The sequence below is a fragment of the Mus pahari genome, chromosome 15, assembly GCF_900095145.1.
Source record: "Mus pahari chromosome 15, PAHARI_EIJ_v1.1, whole genome shotgun sequence".
NCBI classification, from domain to species: domain Eukaryota; kingdom Metazoa; phylum Chordata; class Mammalia; order Rodentia; family Muridae; genus Mus; species Mus pahari.
Window position 1 is genome coordinate 3,855,157 of NC_034604.1, and position 22,180 is coordinate 3,877,336.

General features: G+C 39.2%; 1 protein-coding gene across 4 annotated transcripts in view; it reads right to left on the minus strand.

Annotated features, from left to right (window-relative positions):
- The window catches only part of Mpp7 (membrane palmitoylated protein 7), a 233,383-nt gene that overhangs the window by 51,308 nt on the left and 159,895 nt on the right, over positions 1-22,180 (minus strand). For 2 of the 4 annotated variants that reach the window (XM_029547221.1, XM_021214586.2), the window contains exons 10-14: positions 21,948-22,144; positions 21,428-21,492; positions 13,229-13,249; positions 13,095-13,106; positions 12,130-12,171 (exon numbers count right to left, since the gene is read on the minus strand). In XM_029547221.1, the coding sequence (XP_029403081.1) occupies positions 12,130-12,171; positions 13,095-13,106; positions 13,229-13,249; positions 21,428-21,492; positions 21,948-22,144 (337 nt within the window). The remainder of the gene's footprint in view (positions 1-12,129; positions 12,172-13,094; positions 13,107-13,228; positions 13,250-21,427; positions 21,493-21,947; positions 22,145-22,180) is intronic. The other 2 variants (XM_021214588.2, XM_021214587.2) reach the window with 1 other exon arrangement.

Consider the following 22,180-nt stretch of genomic DNA (forward strand, 5'->3'; position numbering starts at 1 on the left):
CCAGCCCTAAGAAAAGCACATAGAAGTAGAGAGAGATAAGCAATCACATATGAAGTTCTGGTTTCATTATTTAACTTTAGGCTAAATAACTTGGTTAAACAGAAAGGGCAGTGTAGGTCCCCAAACTGATCTTGTTTTAAAGGAATGTAGCATTTGCCCCAGCAAGGACAGAAGGACCAACAATTCAATTCTTTAGGAAATCATTTGCAACAAAGTATTAGGAAGTACATGCTTGATACACAGCACCTCCTGATTGATTGTAACAAATTTCCTGTAATGAATTAGCTAATGGAGAATATTAAAAGCTTCACATCAATGTTAGAAAATTGCTTCATACTGATTATTTTGGGCTAAGGCAAGAAAAAGATGTTTTTTAAAGCTCTTCTGCTAGGGAATGAGTACAAAAGCCCAAACATACCACATCACTCACCAAAGCAAAAGAACTTTCCAGACCTCTCACCCTAGTCACCCATGTAAATATGCAGCAAAAACACATGTATGCTATGGACCAACGAATGCCAATCTCTATAGAGTATATAACCCTATATACCAAGTCTCTATCAATGGTAAGCTTTAATGTGGGAAGCTCCTGGCTTAAAATGTGTCACCTCACCTTTTCTCTTTACAGGATCCTACCAACTTCTCTTCACGTAATTATAAAACTCTACACAGACTACAGTGTACACTGATTGTCCAGCCATCTGACTTCTCCCTTGCTTTCCAATAAAATGGCCAAATCCTTTCCACTGATGACTATGCTGGCCTTCAAGAAACTGGTTCCATGCCAGTCAGAATCAAACCACACAGTAAACACTCAGCAAAGCCTCAGGTAACGCAGGAAAGCTCAAGTGTGTGGACAGATTACACCTGTGATCCCAGCACTCGAGATGGAAGCCAGAGGCCAGAAGAGAGTGACATTCTGTGGAGCTTGATTACAGCTGCCTGTGAGCCACCCACTGTGGGTGCTAGGACCAGAAGCTGCATCTTCTCTAAGAGCAGGATGCTAAGCCCTCTCTCCAACCTGTTTTTCAGAAAGTGAATCCTGCTGCAGGATTAGGGGACATACTCATACACTGTTTCATGCTTGATTTTCCTGTACTTCAAAGAACATGGAAATAACCAATGTCTTCCCAGGGTTGTGACAATGCACAAGGCTATGATCCTGTTAGGAATCAAAGACAAGGGACATCCTTTCTGCAACTGCTTTTTCTCCTCCTTTGGATATGGAAGTGGGAGACAAAGCAGGATAAGGTCCTAAAACAAGCTACAGCCTTGGGGCCTCTACTAATGAATGTTTGGAAAAGGTCTGCCACAAAGACCAAATTCTTAGGTGCTTTTCCAGAGATGTCTCAGGGCCAGATAAATGTGTAATGTGGAAAGGATAGACACAAACCCATCCTATACAAGCCAATGCTCTTTCAGAGAAATGAACTACAGTGCCTCTGGGGAAGTAGTCTTATGTGCTGGGACAGGTTATCACAGAATTCTGTGATCCCTTATGGCTGTGACACACAAATGATTGAAATGCTGAGTTCTAACAGTTCCAGCTGGGTCACTAGACCATCAGGATTAGAGAAACAGTGGACAGGAAAAAAGAGATCAACTCTGCAAAGAGGATTTTTCTCTTCAAAACATGTTAGCACAGACAGACAAGTATTTGAAAAGACAAATAATGCAACTCATAATTATGAGGCAGGAGAATGGTGATCTGAGATAGCCTTTCCAAAGAGCATGACCCCACCTCAAAAAGCCAAAAGAGGGTGGGAAGACGACTGGAGAAATGGCACAGCAATTAGGAACTTTGGATGCTCTCCCAGACATCCTTGTTCTGTTCCCAGTGTCCACATGGCAGATCACAAGCATCTGTAACTCTCGTTCAAAGGGATCTGCTTCCCTCTTCTGGCACCTGAGGGTACTGCATGCACATGCATACACATAAAATAAAGGCTAAAACAACTTTTATGTCAAAAAATGAATAAAATATATCATATACCACAGAAGATAACTGCTTTTCCTCCCTACATTGCTCAGATATTTGACTAAGATTACTGCAGAAATTCTTAATATTCAAAATAGCTGTCTTGGAAGTAGTAAAACCACACTGTGTGGGCGAGCAGTCTCTGCTTAACTGAAGACCAAGGAGCACTTCCAGTGGATGTCTGAGATTCCCTGCATTCCAGTCTGTCGGTAAGTGTTTATTGTGACAGGGCACACGTATTCCATCACAGCTAACTATCCTCTGTCCATTCTCACTCCTCTTGCCTATTTCTGGCTAGCACCATCATCCTCCTTGAATCTTCTTTGCTTCCATTGGTCTTTCCTGGTTTCTACCCTGCTTGCCTTGGGCTCTTCTGGCATCTGGACCAACACTTTCTCCTCTGGTTGTCTCATTGACTGTTTTAATAGATCCTGATGTCCAAAACTTCAATGACAGTGGCCTTGACTCTAGCTCCTCACATATCTCGCCCACTGCCAATTCCATACGGATGTCATCAATTCACTGTGCCCCGAAGAGAACACTCAGGCAGTCCTCTCCTGCTATCTTTGCTATTTAGTAAACATTTAACTCCATACCTGGAGTTACAGTGACCCCAAACCATGTACTCATGCCCAACTCTCCAACATGTCCATTATCTGGCTTTCTTTCTACCTGCCCTGGAAATGTCTTTGTTCAAAACAAGTCATTCCCTACCTGAACTACGTCAGTGTCATTCTGATTTTGCTCTGCCTCTTTGAGATTCTCAACCCATCAGCCAGTGTGACCATTAAGCATCCAAGTCAGGTCATGTTTCTTCCTTGCTCAGGGCCTGCCAAGTATTTCTCATCTTCTATCAAGACACAGCTAAGTGTTTGCCCCATTTGGCATATGCTCTCAGACTTCAGTTCCTGTCCCCATCCATTCACATTCTGCTGGAGTCACATGACTCTCTTGCACAGATTCCTTTAGGTGTACCAGACATCCAGCCTGAGAGTCGTGCTACATGGTTACCTCACTTCTTAGAGGATTATTTCCCACAATACTCCCCTTAGCTTTTTGACTAAACAAGACCTTTTCAGGAAGGCCCTCTTTGGCCATATTATTTAATGAGACAGTTTCTGTATTTTCTTCTCAATACTTACTACCATCTTAAGGACTTAAGCCTCTGTTTGATGTTCACAAGGGGGATGCAAATTAACTGGTGAGAGATAAATAGCTTTGCAAAAAGTAGAGGAAGCTGCTATAATCAATTGTTGGCTGTTTGTGTTAGTTATTGCTACTCAGTGTACCCACACAATTCTTTGGCAAAAGGGACCATTAATATAGATTCAACTTTCTTCATCTCCAAGTAAAGTTTGAACACCCTATTAAGAAGCTGTTGCTGTGTTGATACACAATTGTAGCATAGAATCAAAGTATTTTGGAAAGAATGTCTTAAGAATCTGATGAAATGTTTATTCCTTATTTCAAACAGCAATTAAATTGGTTATTGGAGAATACTGGTATTTGGCCTATTGCATGGCAAACTTTTTAGGCAAAATGGCGCACGCCTTTTTAATCCCAGCACTTGGGAGGCAGAGGCAGATGGATTTCTGAGTTTGAGGTCAGCCTGGTCTACAAAGTGAGTTCCAGGACAGCCAGGGCTATACAGAGAAAGAAACCCTATCTCGAAAAAACCAAAAACCAAAAACCAAACCAAACCAAAACAAAACAAAAAAATGAAAATCATTATCCAAATGACAAGTTGTTACAATTTGCTTCAATGAATGCTTTTGTATTTCCTATAAGTTTGTGTATATAGCCAATAGAGAAAGTGGTTACTGTATTTGCAGGAGGCTCATTTAATGCAAAAGCAGTATATATAATTGGATCACATGTTTATTTTCTTGGGTTTCCCTCTGCTTTATCACAGATTATTGAATTATGTGCTGTAGCCACTGTTTTGAAATGTTGAAAAATCAAGGTTTTAATCTGTGTGATAGCAAATATATAGCCCATGGTTTACAATTGCTTGAAATTGTTCCTTTTAGATACTTCTAATTCTCAAATTTTACAATTATTTATGCAAATACAACTCAAGTTAAGAGAAAGTACTGTTCCATTAAAGGACTGTCTTTGGACATTTAAGAGTTCATGCTGGATTATCTGGACAGACTCCTTAGGGTATTGTCACAGCAGATTTGTATACCAGGCACATTGTAGCCCTTACACAAGAACAAATGACCATACAATCTCATTCTTTACATCATCAAAATAGTAATAGCTTGAGACAATAATTTGGTATTTGTAGAGAATATGCATGTCAAATTGTAAAGACTTGTCTCAATGTCCACAATTTCTACCTGTACCATATAATGGTGTTAATCCTCGAGGACTTATACCTAATCAATTACTGCAAATGGATGTTACTCAAATTTCTGATTTTGGAAAATTAAAATATGTACGTGTGACTATTGACACCTTTTCAGGATTTCTAGTTGCAACTGCTTTAACAGGAGAAGCAACTAAAAATGTAATTACTCTGTACTGTTTTTCTATGTTTGGTGTTCCAAATCAGATAAACCATCTAAACAGTTCTATAACCCCTAAAGAAAAAGAAGCAGTCATTAAATGTCTCCCAACCAAAAAAAAAAAAAAAAAAGCCCGGGACCAGATGGGTTTAGTGCAGAATTCTATCAGACCTTTAAAGAAGACCTAATACCAATACTCTTCAAACTATTCCACAAAGTAGAAACAGAAGGAATACTACCCAATTCATTCTATGAAGTCACAGTTAAGCTGCATATTCTCCCTTGGGGATTGAACAGTTTCTGTTTAATGAGGAACTTGTCACAATTTCATTTCATAGGACTTCTATCATGTTTAATGTTCCAAATAGATTTTTTAAATTGGTTAAAAAAAAAACAAGTACATAATAATTTGTTAAGATTTAAAAAATAACAATTTAGGATTTCACTCAGTAAATGTTCAATATTTCTTTGCTTACAAAAAAAAAAAAAGAAAAGAAAAGAAAAAAGAAATACAGGAAAACACAATCGAACAGGTGAAGTAATTGCATGAAGATGTCCAAGATCTAAAAGTGGAAATAGAAACAATAAAGAAAACACTAATAGAGGCGAACCTGGAAATGGAAAACCTAGGAAAGACCTCAGGAATTACAGATGTACGTATTGCCAACAGAATACAAGAGACAGAAGAGAGAAACTATTTCAGAATAAAATGACAGAAAAAGGTCATCCAAGCAAATAGTCCCAAGAAACAAGCTGTAGTTGCCATCCTAATATCCAATAAAATAGACTTTCAACCAAAAGTTATCAAGCATGATGAGGAAGGACACTTCATATTCAAAGGGAAAATCTACCAAGGCAAAGTTTCAATTCTGAACATCTATGACCCAAATGCAAGGGCACCCACACTCATAAAAGAAACTTTACTAAAGCACAAAACACACATTGAACCCCACAAAATAAAAGTGGGAGACTTCAACACCTCACTCTCACCAACAGACAAGTCATTGAAAAAGAAACTAATAAGAGACACAGTGAAACTAATAGGGCTATAAACCAAATGGATTAACAATATCTACAGAACGTTTCACCCTAAAACAAGAGTACACATTCTTCTCAGCACCTCATGGCACCTTCTCCAAAATCAACCATATAATTGGTCACAAAACAACCCTCAACCGATACAAGAAGACTGAAATAATTCCATGTACCCTATCAGATCATCATGGCCTAAGGCTGGTTTTCAATAACAGCAAAAACAACAGAAAGCCCAAATACATGTGGAAACTGAACAACTCTCTACTCAATGATAACATGGTCAGGGAAGAATTAAAGAAAATAAAGACTTCCTAGAATTTAATGAAAATGTTGACAATCATGCTCAAACTTATGGGACACAATGAAAGCAGTGCTAAGAGGAAAATTTATAGTACTAAGTGCCCAAGTAAAGAAACTGGAGAGATCTTACACTAGCAACTTAATAGCACACCTGAGAGCTCTAGAACAAAAAGAAGCAAACTCACCCAAAGAAGAGTAGAAGGCAGCAAACAATCAAACTCTGGGCCGAAATCAACCAAACAGAAATAAAGAGAATAATACAAAGAATCAGCAAAATCAAAAGCTGGTTCTTTGAGAGAATCAACATGATAGATAAACCCTTAGCCAAACTAACTTAAGGGCCCAGAGGCAGCATCCAAATTAACAAAATAAAAAATGAAAAGGGAGGCATAAAAACAGAAATGGAGGAAATTGAAAAAAAAATCATCAGATCCTACTACAAAAGCCTATACTCAACAAAACTAGAAAATCTAGATGAAATGGATGATTTTCTAAACAGATACCACATACCAAAGTTAAATCAAGAGCAGATAAACTAAATAAACAGGACCATATCCCATAAGGAAACAGAAGTCATTAAAAACCTCCAAACCAAAAAAAGCCGAAGGCCAGATGGATCTAGTGCAGAATTCTTTCAGACCTTCAAAGAAGACCTGATACCAATATTCCACAAACTATCCCATAAAATAGAAACAGAAGGAACACTACCTAACTCACTCTATGAAGTCACAATTACTCTGATACCTAAACCACACAAGGACCCAACCAAAAAAGAGAACTTCAGACCAATCTTGCTTATGAATATTGATGTAAAAATATTCAATAAAATTCTTATAAACTGAATTTAAGAACACATCAAAACCATAATTCACCACTATCAAGTGGGCTTCATCTCAGGGATGCAAGATTGGTTTGCAAGATACGAAAACCCATTAATGTAATCCACTATATGAACAAACTCAAAGGAAAAAAAAAGATCATCTCAGAAAGAGCAATTGACAGAATACAACACCCTTCATGTCAAAAGTATTGGAGAGATCAGGAATTCAAGGTCCAAACTAAACATAATAAAAGCAATTTACTGCAAACCAACAGCCAACATCAAATTAAATGGAAAGATATTTGAAGCAATTCCACTAAAATTCGGGACAAGACAAGGATGCTCACTCTCCCCATATCTATTCAATTACTCGAAGTGCTAGCTAGAATGAGAAAACAAGAAAAAAAGATCAAAGGCATACAAACTGGCAAAGAAGAAATAAAGATCACTATTTGCACATGATATGATAATATATATAGTGACCCCAAAAATTCTACCAGAGAATTTCTCCAGATGATAAACAATTTCAGCAAAGTAGCCAGATATAACATTAACTCAAATAAGTCAGTAGCCTTCCTTTATACAAAGGATAAACAGGCTGAGAAGGAAGTTAGGGAAACCACTCCCCTCACAATAGTCACAAATATAAAATATCTTGGAGTAACTCTAACCAAACAAATGAGAGATCTGTATGACAAAACTTCAAGTCTCTCAGGAAAGAAACTGAAGAAAATCTCAGAAAATGGAAAGGTCTCCCATGCTCATGGATTGGCAGAATTAATATAGTAAAATGGCCATCCGAACAAAGACAATCTACAGATTCAATGCAGTCCCCATCAAAATTCCATCACAATTCTTCAAAGACATGAAAAGAGCAATTCTCAATTCATCTGCAAAGGCAAAAATCACAGAATAGCGAAAACAATTCTTAACAATAAAAGAATGGCTGGAGGAATCGCCATCCCTGACCTCAAGCTCTACTACAGAGCAACAGTGATAAAAACTGCAAGGTACTGGTACAAAGACAGGTTGATCAATGGAATAGAACTGAAGATCCAGAAATAAAACCACATATTTAAGCACACTTGATCTTTGACAAAGACACCAAAAATATACAATGGAAAATAGAAAGTATCTTCAATAAATGGTGTTGGCCTAGCTGGCTATCTGTATGTAGAAAAATGAAAACAGACCCTTATTTGTCACCTTGCCCAAAGCTCAAGAGGATCAAGGACCTCAACATAAAACCTGATACACTCTAATAGAAGAGAAAGTGGGAAAGAGCCCTGAAGTCATTGACACAGAGGGAAATTAGAACTTCAATGGCCCATGATATAAGATCAAGAACTGATAAATGGGACCTTATGAAAATGGAAAGCTTCTGTACATCAAAGGACATAGTCAATAAGACAAATCGGCAACCTACAGATTAGGGAAAAAATCTTCACTAACCCCACATGTGATAGAAGATTAATATCCAAAATATATAAAGACTTCAAGAAGCCAACTAACCACCAAAAAACATCAAACAACTCAATCAAAAAATGGGGTATAGAAATAAACTGAGAATTCACAACAGAGGAATCTCAAATGGCTGAGAAACACCTAAAGAAATGTTCAAAGTTCTTAGTGATCAGAGAAATCAAAACAACCCAGCGATTCCATCTTACACCAATCAGAATGGCTAAGATCAAAACCTCAGGTGACAACATATGTTGGAGAGGTTGTGGAGAAAGAGGAACACTACTTCATTGCAGGTGGGATTGCAAACTGGTACAATCACCCTGGAAATCAATCTGGAGGTTCCTTAGAAAATTGGAAATAGATCTACCTGAAGACCTAAGAATACCACTCTTGAGGATATACCCAAAAGATGCCCCACCACAGGGGCACATATTCCACTATGTTCATAGCAGCCTTATTTGTGATAGCTAGAAGCTAGAAACAACCCAGATGTCCCACAACAGAAGAATGGATACAGAAAATGTGGTTCATTTACACAATGGAATACTACTCAGCTATCAAGAACAAGGACATCCTGGGTTTTGTAGGCAAATAGATAAAACTAGAAAATATTCTGAGTGAGGGAACTCAGACCCCAAAGACATGTATGGTATATACTCACTAATAAGTGGATATTACCCACCCACCCCCACCAAAAAAAAGTACAGAATACCCAAGATACAGTCCACAGAACTAAAAAAGGTCAACAATCTGAAGCACCCAAGTGAAGACACCTTAGTTCCACTTGGGAAGAAGAAAAAAGCAACCACAAGGTGGGGATGGAGGGACTTGGAAGGGAAAGGGGGTGGGAGGGGTGTGGTGATGGGGGTGGAGGGAGAGGGGAACATGATCTGGTATTGGGTGAGGGAAATGACTTAAGTCCTGAAGGCCAGCAGAAAGAATGGAAACAGGAAACCTTGGGAGGTAGGAGGTTGGAATGACCCTCCAGAATTTACCAGAGATCTGGGAGGTGAAAGACTTTCAGGACTCAAAGAGAGGAACCCTAGAAATGAAATGCCTTACAGTGGAGAGAGGGAACTTGTAAAACCCACCTCCATCAGAAAGACAGGGCATCGAGTTAGGGATGGGGTTTCTATCCCACAGTCACACCTCTGACCCATAATTGTTCCCGAATGAAAGAACTACAGAGATAGAAATGGAGAAGAAGGTCCAGTGATAGGCCCAAAGTGGGATCCAGATCAAGGGGAGGCCCCAAGCCCTGACACTATTACTGAGGCTACAGAGTGCTCACAAAAGGGGGATCTATCATGACTGCTCTCTGGAAGATCCAGCAAGCAGCTGAAAGAGTCATATGCAGATATTTGCACCCAACCAATGAACAGAAGCTGCTGACCCTTGTGGTTGAATTAGGGAAAAAGCGGAGGAAGCTGAGGACGAGAGCAACCCTGTCGTAGGACCAGCAATCTCAATTAACCTGGACTCCCAAGATCTCTCGCACTCTGGGCCACCAACCAGGCAGCATACACCAACTGATATGAGGCCCCTAACACAGATATAGTAGAGGACTTCCGGGTCTGGGTTCAGTCAGAGAAGATGCACCTAACCCTCAAGAGACTGGAGGCCCCAGGGAGTTTAGAGGTCTGGTAGAGTGGGGATGGGGTAGGAACATCCTCATAGAGACAAGGGGGTGAGGTGGGGGGAGGAGGTATGGGATATAGAACATTCAGAAAGTGGACTGGGAGAGGAATAAAATCTGGAATGTAAATAATAATAATAATAATAATAATAATAATAATAATAATTATTATTATTATTATTATTTAAAAAAACAGGTGAAACTCTAGTAAATGTGAGTTACTTAGCCTGATGTTTAATATTTCACATTATCAAGTAACAAAATTGATATATACCTTACTTACAGATCATCCAAATTTAAATACGTCCTGTGCTCTGCAGTATCTGCCCTCCCGAGGATAGAGCCTCTGACCACCGCAGGCTGATGGCCGCACCTATGAATTGTCACACCTATGAATTGCCACACCTATGAATTGCCACACCTATGAATTGCCACACCTATGAATTGTCACACCTATGAATTGTCACACAGCACATTCTACTCACATGCTACTGCTACATGGGGACACTTTCACCACACAGCTGAGTACAAAAATTTCCACCAGGGAGTGTGGCCCCCTGGTCTCTGCTTTGAAAGTAAAAACACATGACAATGATTGTGCATCTCTGCCTGATTCCCAGTGCCCATGATCTTAGATGGTCCTCATGCACTGACTCTGCTTGGTCTATTCTGGTCACTAGAAGGCTTTCACTGTAGGGAACGCTCTCAGAGGGTTTCCTTTTGGTATAGTCAGGGGCCCTGAGAACCCTGTTTGGGAAGTTTCCTGGAGGGCAAAGGGCCAGGGAAATGGCTCAGTAGATAGAAGACCTGAGTTATGATTCTCAACCTATGTAAAAAGCCAGGCATGACAGTGTGTACTTAAAATCCTAGCACTTGGGTTAGCAAGCAGAGAGAGGTAGGCATGTCTCTGAGACTTGGCCAGCTACCTCAGTGAGCTCCACATTCAGTATGAAACTCTGTCTCAAAAAATAAGTTGGAGAGTGACTGAAAAGATGTTTACCTAATGCTGATTTCTGGCTTTCACATGAAGAGACCCAGATATGCATGCACATACAAGCACGTACATACACATACATACACACAGACACCATATTAACAAATAAATGAACTCACCCAGCTAAACTCTCCATACATTAGACAGACCCTAGCCACCAGGCTGCAAAGAACCACTAAGCAGAGCCTGGTTAGAACCATGGGCCTGATCCTAGATCTACAGGTGTAAGAGCTTGCTGTGTAAGGCCATTAGGATTTCAGGGGGTGAAAGAGGAGGTCCCAGTCCACAGAGCATTGGACACATAGCTCTGAAATAAAGAGAGAGTGGAAATAGATCCCTTCTCTAATCCTCCAAATATTAGACTCGTCTACATCTGGGTGACAATAGACAAGAAAACTAAACTTTTAATTTGGCAGATGACATAAAATGAGAATACTGTGTGTTTCACAATTTCTGTTATGTTTTACAAAACAAAACAAAAACCCAGAAGGCAGCTGGAAAGCAGGCCATAGTTGTCTTTATACAGATATGGTATAAATCCAGAGGGATTAACTGCATCTTTTTGTTCTTAGGTGAGCAGTGTATGCTTCCTTGGGCCTTATGTCTAGTTGTCACAGAATGGATAGGACACCCCGACCTCAATGCAATGGAGATGATAAAAATACATAGTACCTAGTACACCATCTACCCCACTTATTCAGAAACCATGCGTGAGAGTTAATCTTAAGAGGAGGCTGGCAAGTTGGTGCTCACCCCATGTTTCCACTTGCTCCCCTCTAACTGCTGAGGACAGAACTTGTGGAAACAAAGCAAGGTGTGGAAGGCTAAAAGCAAAACAGAGGAAGACAGTCTTGTTGCCTTTGATGGTTTCTAGACAACTTTGCTTCTGCTTACAATGTCCTCCAACATCTCCAAACTAGAAAGCATTTCTCACATCATACATCATAGACTAATAATAAGGTTTAACTACATTTATGGTTAATTAGACAACTGTGGAAACAATAAATCACAAGAAAATGTAAGCAAGAAGTTATTTGAGAGAAAGAAATTTATTCATAGCTTTGAACAATCCCAGCAAACTAAATTGTTTAGGAAAGTTCAGAAAATGCTATTGAACAAAACTTTTAACACCACCAGAGTAATAAGTGCTGAATAAGTGCTCATCCTTAATCAAATACATATAACCATTTACAAAGCTGTCTGGAATGCTTCCTGCATAATATCTACAGGGCACTGTAAAAACCATTGTATCTAACCCACTGAGTCTGTCATACAAGGTGCCTGCTCGCCTGAGTGGTGGAGCATGCTCATACAAACATGCCAATTTAAGAGGAAATAATATAATTATGTTGAAGAAAGCAGAGACATCTTCTTCCCAGGCCAACTGCTCACCTATGTAGGTTCCGCCGTTGTTACCATCATGTCCAGCGTCTTCTGGTAGAAGGCAGAAGCCAACAGGTCAGGAAACAAAGCAGAATGGTTAGGAGCCTAGCCACAGACGCCAGAAGTTCATTACTGGCAGTCACGTAACGCACAGCGTGGAGCTGCCCTGCCAACGGATGACACTCAGAAAACATTTTGTTTTCTATTTAAGTTAGGACATTTTGAAGACCTCATGCAGGGATTTTTTTTTTCAACCTTCTTCACAGGTTCCTTGATATAGTTCCAAAGAAAATGATTTCTTTTAATTATCTGAAATGTTTATACCAGTTGACTCCCCAAATAAATTTACTTTTATAAATTAGCTCTTTGATAGTATGTAAAATAGCATTTACTTTGGCTGCCTGGAGTAGACAGAAAGGTGAGACCAGAATATACGCTTGCTGATAGGTGTGCTGATCCCAAGCTGGGAAGGGAGAAAAGAATAATAATGTATTTTCATTAAAAAAAAAAAAAACATTTTAAGTTAAACATTGTGCTGCTATTTGGAGGGATTGGGCGAGTTCTGAGCTACACTATTTGAAAGCAGGGAAACAGTTATTTGTAGAGCATTCGCGCAATCACACCCCTGGAATAGACTGTAGATACCAAGGCTCTGAGAGGGACAGAACACCTCCCTGTCATCACACAGAGAGCAGCAACAACCTTGTGTTTCCCACTTACCTTTACTTAAGAGTAGTGACAGGGATACACACACACTATGGAAACTGAGATGATTCATTCTGTAGTTTTTTGTGAAGAAAAATATTATATCTCTTTCAAAAGAAAGTTTAACCATGATTTGTGATACTGAAAGACGGAAGTTCGTACGCATAATGAGCACTCTGCCACAATTGCTTGACATATCGAATCTAATCCTATGCTACTACTCACTAAATAAAATTGTTAACCACATGGGGAAACTTTTATACATGTACCTTTAATTTCCTCTGAGAAGCATAAAGAAAAATGAAAAAGAAGACAGTTAAAAAAAACAAAAAGCAAACAAACAGAAAATACCATGAAGGTCGAGAAATTCAAGTAGAAAACAACTGAAGTAAACTCTACCTACCACATTCAACTGTTTCCTCATCTTAGAAAAGCCAAGGGAGGGAAAACACATATATTTAGACATTTCAAAATGATTGATCAGTAAATACAGTTTTAGACTGTGCTGTAGTCTGTATGTTCAGAATATATTCATTTTAGTAAAGACACAGAGTGGCCACAGAGCTTATTGCAAGAAACCAAATGGAATAAAAATAACTAGAATAAAAATTCAACATTTTTATTCAAAATAATACCTTGAAAAAGGACATTTTATTTAATAGATTGGTTAACTTATAAATCAACACTTTCAATATGTTGAAAAAGCTTCATGGAAAGAAAACAATCAAGTGAAGAAAAGATTTCAGAAACAGGCGAGCTTGCCTGAAAATGTCTATGCATTCTGTGATTCCAACAGTACCCTGACAAGTCAGTTATCACGGGTTCACGGAAGGTATTTTATCAGTTTTTGTTTGTGTTTTTTCCTTTACTTGACACGAGTCACAGTCCCTCGCTGGATTATAACACCCTCTGTAGACCAGGCTGGCAGAGAACTTAGTTTTGCTTATGCCTGTTGAGTGCTGGGGTTATAGGCGCATGCCACTGTTTGGTTCTCTTTATTTCCAGGTGTCAACTGTAAAGAGGTTACTGATGGCATTTCCCACGTTCCTATGCTGCACTTCAATCATGCTTCCCCAGTACTCCCTGTCCATCTTCCCTTGTTCCCACCTACATCTCACATACACCCCTCTCCCTTAGTTTTTCTTTTCCTAGCTTCAACCTGAGAAAATAAATGCTGTATTTGTTTTTGTCAAGAGGTTTATCTCACTTTACATCATGATATGCCATTCTATCTTTTTTTCTAGTAAATGACATCATTTTCTTCTTTATGACTTAGTAAAGACCTTGGTATGTGTGCATACATCACATTTCCTCTTCCCACACATTTGTAGATGGTAGTTTAGACTGAATCTGTAACTCGGCTACCATAAATAATAACATGTGGACATAGCACACATTCGGGGGACAACGGACAACTCTATGATATTGGATCTCTCCTTCCAGTTTTCTGTGTGTCCTAGGGATCAAACTCAGGCTGTCAAATTTGTATAGTGAGCTCCATTACCTACTGAGTCATCCTGCTGGCACAGTCCTTCATTCTTATTTGGCTAACAAGTGGTATAACTGGATGATACGGAAGTTTTACTTTTATTTTGATATTGAGTCTTGCTATGTAGCCCTGGAACTCACTAGATAGAGTGAGATAATCTTGTGCTTCCAAGGGTCCTGTTCTCCCTGTCTCCCAAGTTCTGCAACTGTAGGCATGTGCCACCATGACAGAGGCCACCATGACAGAGGCCACCATGACAGATGCCACCATGACAGATTAGACTTTAATATTTGAGGAACCACAACAAAAAGTACTTTTAAAAAGAAGCCTGTCTTCACGAATTAGTAATTAGATAGCAACTTAAAAGACTGACCAGGAGACTTTTCTTCAGCAGAGATTGGAAAATGTATTGGCAATATACACCAAGCAAAGCCCACCCTGAGTCAAGGTGTAGCATATCTCACAGCATGGCTAGACAGAGCAAATAAGAGGGATGAAAACCTCTCAAAGCTATAAAAACCAGCAGTCACAGGAAGTACCTCAGGGGAAGTGAATACCACTGAGTCACAACACCGGGACAGCTCTATTTGAGCACTGTTTTCAAATATGATAGGCAAAGATTATTATTCAGTCTCTAACGATGAGCTACCCAAGTTAGGATTTATGCATGTTTCTCAGTATTTTTGAAATGCTAAATGCATCCAACACAAATAATCAGAAGACAAAGAGTAAACGGCATGGTCGGAATTAGCAACACCAGACATTGGTGCATGTGGAGATCATGCAGGACAACTTGAGCACCACTCTACCACATCTGTAATCCATTACTCATCAGACTGAGGTTGAGGTCAGCTTGGGCAACACAGTGAGAACCAGGCCAGGGCTAGATACTAAGACCCCATCTCATCAAACGTACAAATACTATAACAACAACAACAATTCCTGTAAAAATCTTATGAACTATTATAAAGTAGATTGCTAAATTCTGTTGTTTTTTTGCCAGCAATAATAGGCTAAGTTAAATATTACAGCCCTGGCTAAAGACTTCAACATCATGGTAATAAGATGACTAAGGCTACAGATGTAAACAAAAAATTGAAATGTCAACAATCAACTCACAATAAGCATTTTATGTTACATATAGCATACTTATTTCACATCCCAATAAGAGGTCATACATTACATGCTGTATAAACTTAGAAGGTTATTCCTCCATATAGTTATTCAGAAGAATGCTCTGATTTTTTTCAGCACAGTAAAACTAGACATATATATCCAACAGCAAGTTTGTGCTTAATGAATCTCATGTGAAAAAAAAACCAAAGGATTCCTTTAGAATTGACAGGATTGAAAAAGGAGGAAAATATATAAAGTATTGATCTCAGAAGAAAGGTAGGGTAAGCAATTTAATCTTCGGACAACTCCACGAGGACAGGACTTTTAGCCTCATTATACAGACAGAAATACATCCATGCAGTGAAATATAAATGATGTCAATCCAGAAGACTAGCCATACATGTTTACTTACAAATGCCAAGTCTTTATATTAGAACCAGTTTGTAACTATGCAAGATGAGCTGCAGAACACTACCAATGGAGGGCTGGAACCTCACTTTTTACTCCCTGTATACCACCATTTCCTCCAACACTTCTCCTTCTTAAACTGTCCCAACAGTGCTTCTTTGGAGAGCCTGGGAAGGCTAGCACCTGCCCCATGTTATCAGGATTCTATGGTTTACTGGCTTCAAGCATTGGAAGAACAGGAATAGGAAGCTATGAAACCACAGAGGAATGTCCACCAAGGGAATCAGAGGACGCACTGGGAAGGCTGAAGGGGAGGATGCCATGAGCTGTGCACAGCAGAACTGCAGCCACCTCAGAAAGGTGGCATTGCTTTCCTAAATCCCCTGAGCCCCCTGACTGTAGTCTTCAGGAAGTGTGGCTAATCCATGACCATAGATCAGCCCCCTAACCATGTTCAGATTCATTCTTATGACATGCTACTGGGCCTCTATGAAGAACTGGCTTGGAACCCTCCAAACTAGAAGAATCTTCCCTAAACTTGTAGAAGTGACACCATCAGCTATGCACAGAATTTACTGCATCAGCACTGTGCAAACACCTCGATGTAAAATCCATAGCCTTGCTCATTAACGCCTCTTTCTACAAAGCTGGGACCTATGAAATCTTCCTAACAGTATTACTGAAGGTGAGGGTGTTATAGTTTAGAACCAGGATGCCAAAAGCCCATATTACTGAGCTACAGGAGGAAGTAGAAGCTTTAAAAGGCAACCTAAGGGGAGGGCTTCTGGATCCCAGAGTCACGTGCATGAAGGGGACAGAAGAATCCCCTTCCTCTCTGTCCTTTAAACACCCTAGCTATGATATAAACATCTTTGCTCCACATGCAACCAAGTCATGACTTGCTCCTGGCCACAGGCCAAAGCAAGGAGGTGGAGGGATTATGGACTGGACCCTCTAAAACTGTGAGCCAGAACCACAGCTTTCTCTTTAGCACAGGTATTTATTTAGGTATTAGAAAGCTCACATAATGGAAAGTACTCAGAGGGCCTTTTAAATTTATATTTTAAATTATGTGCCTCTGTGGGTATGTGCATGTGAATGTATATGTCTGAAAGGTCACTACTGTTGGATTCTTCTGGAGCTGTAGATATAGGTGTGGGAACTGAGCGTGGTGCCTCTATGCCAACTTCTGACTAATCTCTCTAGCCCCTGGCTGGCACTGTTTAAAACTGTGTTTCTATCCATAGCAAATGCTACCAACATTAAGAAAATGCTTGACAAAATTTTAGATACACAAAATTTTTAACAGCATGAGAAATCTGTTTCTGAATTGATGCTCTGGGTGTAAACACTAAACACACCCTAAGCACACTGAAGGCAGCATTAAGAAGGTGTGTGCTCAAGGAAGTTCTCTATTACAACCTGTGGGTTTGAAGACCAGCACCACATACAGGAAAATGACAGTTTTACTGTGTTAAAACTCTGTCACTCAATATGATGGATTTATTATGCATAATGAGCAAGTCCTACCTGCTTTCAATGGATTCACCTCATCTGAACTCAAATATTTCCACTTGCATCTACAAGCCCCAAATCAAAATTTGGTAAAATGAAAGATTTTGTGATTTTTATGTTCTAAGTCTTAAAATGTCCAAAATTTTGCACATTTATCTTATGCCAAGAATTCTATAGAGCTATTTTTAAAGTGAAGAATTTAAATTAATATTCTCTAGTTTGCTGTATGAGAACTGTTGAGGTATTTATACTTTGATACCTGCAATGAGAAATTAGGTACTAAAAATAGAAACCATACTTCTATACTCTGCTGTAAAATACTCTATGTGAAAAAAATATTTCCCTACTCATCCTTCATAAAGGCCATAGATACTAGATTTGAATTATATTTGGATACAATTAGGATGACCATTGTTAGCTAATATGACTATGTTTCAATAGAAAAGAAATGAACAATATTTCAAATAAAGAAACTTGTTAGTCCTTTTTACAAAATGAATGGAGGTATGGATATAGCTCGATGGCAGAGCACTTGCTCGCAAACACAAAGTCCTGGGTTCCATCCACAGCACAGGCCTGCATTTGAGTAAAGGGAGTTGATATATTATACTTATACATGCAAATGAAGCACAAAATAAATTATGCCAACAGAATAATTGCAGGCTACTAGAGACACCCAGATGTAAGACTTAAGCTGCTGCCTCTTGGATATAATAACCCAATGCTGGTCATATCAAAGAAGGCCCATTGGACATCTAATTCTGTCCTTCTGTCTATATTACCAGTACAGAGCTATTATAAAGTTTTTCGATATAGTTTTTATTGTATAAACAATACTTCAAAATGGGGAGAAGGCAGAGAGAGGATGGATCCCTGTATCAAGCTCGCAATACTTTCATTGTAAGAGCTATTAGGTTTCAGGAATAGTTAAGAAACAAACATGTTTGTTTAAGAAGCCTGCTTTCTGGATATTACTGATAGCTTTTGGTTGTCAAATGTCACACGACACTCAGGATCTTGTACAGAAATGCTCCTTTCAAAGCCTGGTGTATTAATACATATTTTTCATAAAGTTACATTTTATTTTCATTGGCCCTTGTAACAAGACTTTAGCACAGAGACAAACACAAAGATAACATGAATAGAATTTGCCTTCTTTAGCATTCCATGTTGATACTAACCGAGTCACTGTGCTGTTCTAGAATTATCTTCCATGAACTTTTTCAGTGTTTATGATATACTTAGGATCAAATAAGGAGTAAAATTACAGTGCCATAAGCATTCACACAGTGATAAGAGATAACAAAGTGATTTACTGTGTCTTTACAAGGGGATATTTAGTACTTCACTCGATGATGCACTTCCCTGGGTCTCAAGCACACTTAAAATTTTAGGTTAAAAAAAATGAGCAACTATGGACATAGCTCAGTCAGTAGAGTGTTTTGTGGCATGCACATCACCCTGGGTTTCATGCCCACACTTCCTAAAGTAACCATGTGTTACTGTACACCTATATTCCCAGCACTCAGGAAGTGTGGGCAGGAGATCAGGACTTCAAGATTATTCTTAGCTGCAAAGAAAGTCCAAATCCAGATGGGGTTACACAAGAGCCTAGCTCAAAATTCTTGTCTCCTTATTGTATTTTTATTTCATAATGTTACAAATCACTTCTTCTAAGGTTCCTTTTCTAAAAGATCTATTTTTGTGTATGTGTGTATATCTGTGTTCATATCTGTGGGTATTCAAGAAGAACATGTTGGATCTACTGATGCTGGAATAAGAGGCAGCTGTGAGCTGCAGGGTGTGCTCAGAACCAAATCTGGTCCTCTGCAAGAGCAGCACATGTCCACTGACATCGTCAATTACATTTCTTCGAGAATTTAACATCATTTCTACTGAATTTCTATTTTTCTTCCTAGATGGGTCCTGTAACGTAGAAAAGGTTGTCACAATGGGGGTTTCTCATTCTAAAACTCTACTCAGCACATGAACAGGCAGTCCTAACAAAGTACTACATGGAGAGAAAAGAACAATAGAGTTTAACATGTTTCTAAATTCAGAGCTAATGGAACCATTTCTATAGACGACAGCCATAGGGATTTCAAGCAGAACTTCAATCTTGGAGAATAAAAGATACCGGCTTTCCTCAAGATTCACAGAAAACTATTCTCTCTGAGAAATGCTAATTTTAAATAGATGTGGATAGATAATTTGGATAATCTTGGGCAGAATTTCCTATCTCTTAGTGAATAACACATCTCTCAGTGAATAAAAATCAAGGTCCAAAAGGAGGGAAATTCAGAACACTAGCCTTAATTTCAGCACTGGGGAGGCTGAGACAGAAAGCCTGTAAGATTGACAATAAAATGGGACACACTGTGAGACCTTGTCTCAAAAACCCAAGAAGAACGGGGAAGGAAAAGAAGAAAGGGAAGAAAGAAAAAAGGGCAAGAAGTGAACTTACTACTTATTCTGTAGTGCTGAGACTGGAAGCCCAGGCTGAGAGCTGGGCAATGCTCTACCACACAGGTGTGCTCCTGGAGTATGTGAATGGGACTCAAAAACAAATGCAACCAAACAAGCAAGTAAATTAAGATGATAATTTTGTAAAGATATCTCTTGAAATAAATACTTATCAGATCCAAATATTTAAATATTAACATAAAATGAAATGATGCCAAACAACAAGTAAAAAAACCTCCATTACATCTCATGTACCAACACTCTACAAACACACATGCACACACAAACACACATACTCAAATCCACACACATTTAAACCACATTGAGATAGCAATTAAAAAACTATCCCTTCTACGTATTTCTTTGAAGAAACATATACTTAGTATATTTTCAAAATAAATAACAATTCCTAACTACTTCAAATGGTATGGTTCTAAGCTGACTACAGTTCAGAGCTGAATACATTTTCAAATTTGAGTGTAGTCTCATTTTCCTCACTGTTTAGTGGCATATTTTATCTAAAAAGCACTGAACATATTCCAACCCCACAAATTCCCCACCAATGTCCGGGCTCAGTTCCTCAAAGACGGAAGAGCTAAGTATTAACCGTCACCACACTTAGAAACAATGCAGCATTGAGTTTCAGGCCCTCTGACCTCTTAGAACTCCATATGTATTAGGAGGAGAGTAACTTCCCCCAACCCAGACTGAGGAGCAACAAAAGCAAGCAGGCTCAGCTTGAGACCCACTCTCAGCTGTAGTCTGGCTTCCTTGCTATGTGATTCCTGGGCTGTAAGTGTCTACAAACTGAAGGAAATAACAGGAGATGTGAAAAGTGCAGCAATACTAAAAACAGATGTTGGGATAAAATTTCAGGGCCATTTATTTGTTCCTTTCACTTTTTAACATGCAATCTGTGTGATTTTTTTTTAAAGGGGGGGGTGTCTTTTTTTTTCTCTTAAAATGCCCAGACACATGGAACATTTACAGAGATGAAGTGTATGAGATGGAAACCTGAGGGGGTGAAAGAGGGAAATAAAGAAAAGCAGAGGAAAGGAACAACTAAGAGAAAAATGTCCCAAGCCCTCTCTCTTCCGTAGTTGTATACATTCCTTCTTACTCTCATTTTCTTCCATCTGGTCTGATGGGCACTTTTGCACACAAGATGAAGTTCACAGTTGTGATTTATAAATAAAAAGGAATTAAGAAGCATGGATATTCTTAGGCACAAATGCTTTTGTCCCCAAGAAAATGATAGTTTTATTTTGTTTGTCACTAATTTTTACTGAGAAATATTTATTTCTCAGCTCCCTGGTTTGGGGGTGGGGAGCAGAGCTGTGCTGTAGCTCTATTATGCATCCTGTAAGTGCTGGGAAGTTACTGATGGCTGCCTCAGACAGTGAGTCGCACATTACAATGAACAAGCTACCACATTTTTTTCTTGCAAAGATATCACATTACTGTGCATTACTTCTGTGTTGGGTTTCTGAGCAATAACAGTCCAAGAGCTACTGCAGGATACCATGACCACTCCTCCCCAGAGCACCTGCTTTAACAGTCAGAAACCAATAGCAGGATCAGGTTACTGTGCATTCTTATTAACAAACTTACATGATTTCGTGTTGGAAAGTTTCAGAGGCTGAACTACTATTTCTGGTCGTCTCAGAGCCAATCTCCTGGGGAAAGAAAAGGTCAACAATGTGCCTATGAACTTTCAGCCCAGGTTCAAGGTTAACACAGCACCAAAATGTAAAATTTGTAAAGATGATCTTGAATAAACTTAAGACAGTATCTTCAAATTAACTAAATCCACAATTTTAAATTAACCCCCACACTTTCCTGAAAGGACTCTTTGCTTTTCCATCTTTCCCTGCAGCACACACCCAGATATTAATGTGTGAGTGTCTGCTGGATTCACAACAGAACCCCAAGAAGACCTGGTACTGCCATATTACTTTTGGTCATTATTCATATAGATAGACAAAACAGAGTTCCAAATCCAAACCCAAGGGATAACAGATTCACAGGCAGGGTTTGCAACTCATTTTTATCATAACTGTGCTAGGGTGCTATTCTGCAGGACACAGAAAGTCATTTGAAGAAAGGTCACTGCGTTGTGCTGGTGGCTCACCGTTCCTGGAAGTGCTTGGAGGGAATCAGGCCCGCTCTGGGGTTGGCATCTCCTTCATGCTTAGCCTGCCACCATGTCACATCATCTTGGCTCATAATCTGAAGGATGTCCCCCTTCCTGAAAGACAGCCCTGCCTCTTTACACGGGATTGCCTTGTCTTCCTTAGGATCGTAGTCAAAGAGGGCTTTGATAAATATCTGGGACAGAAAGAAAAATGGGAGAGATAAATGTGT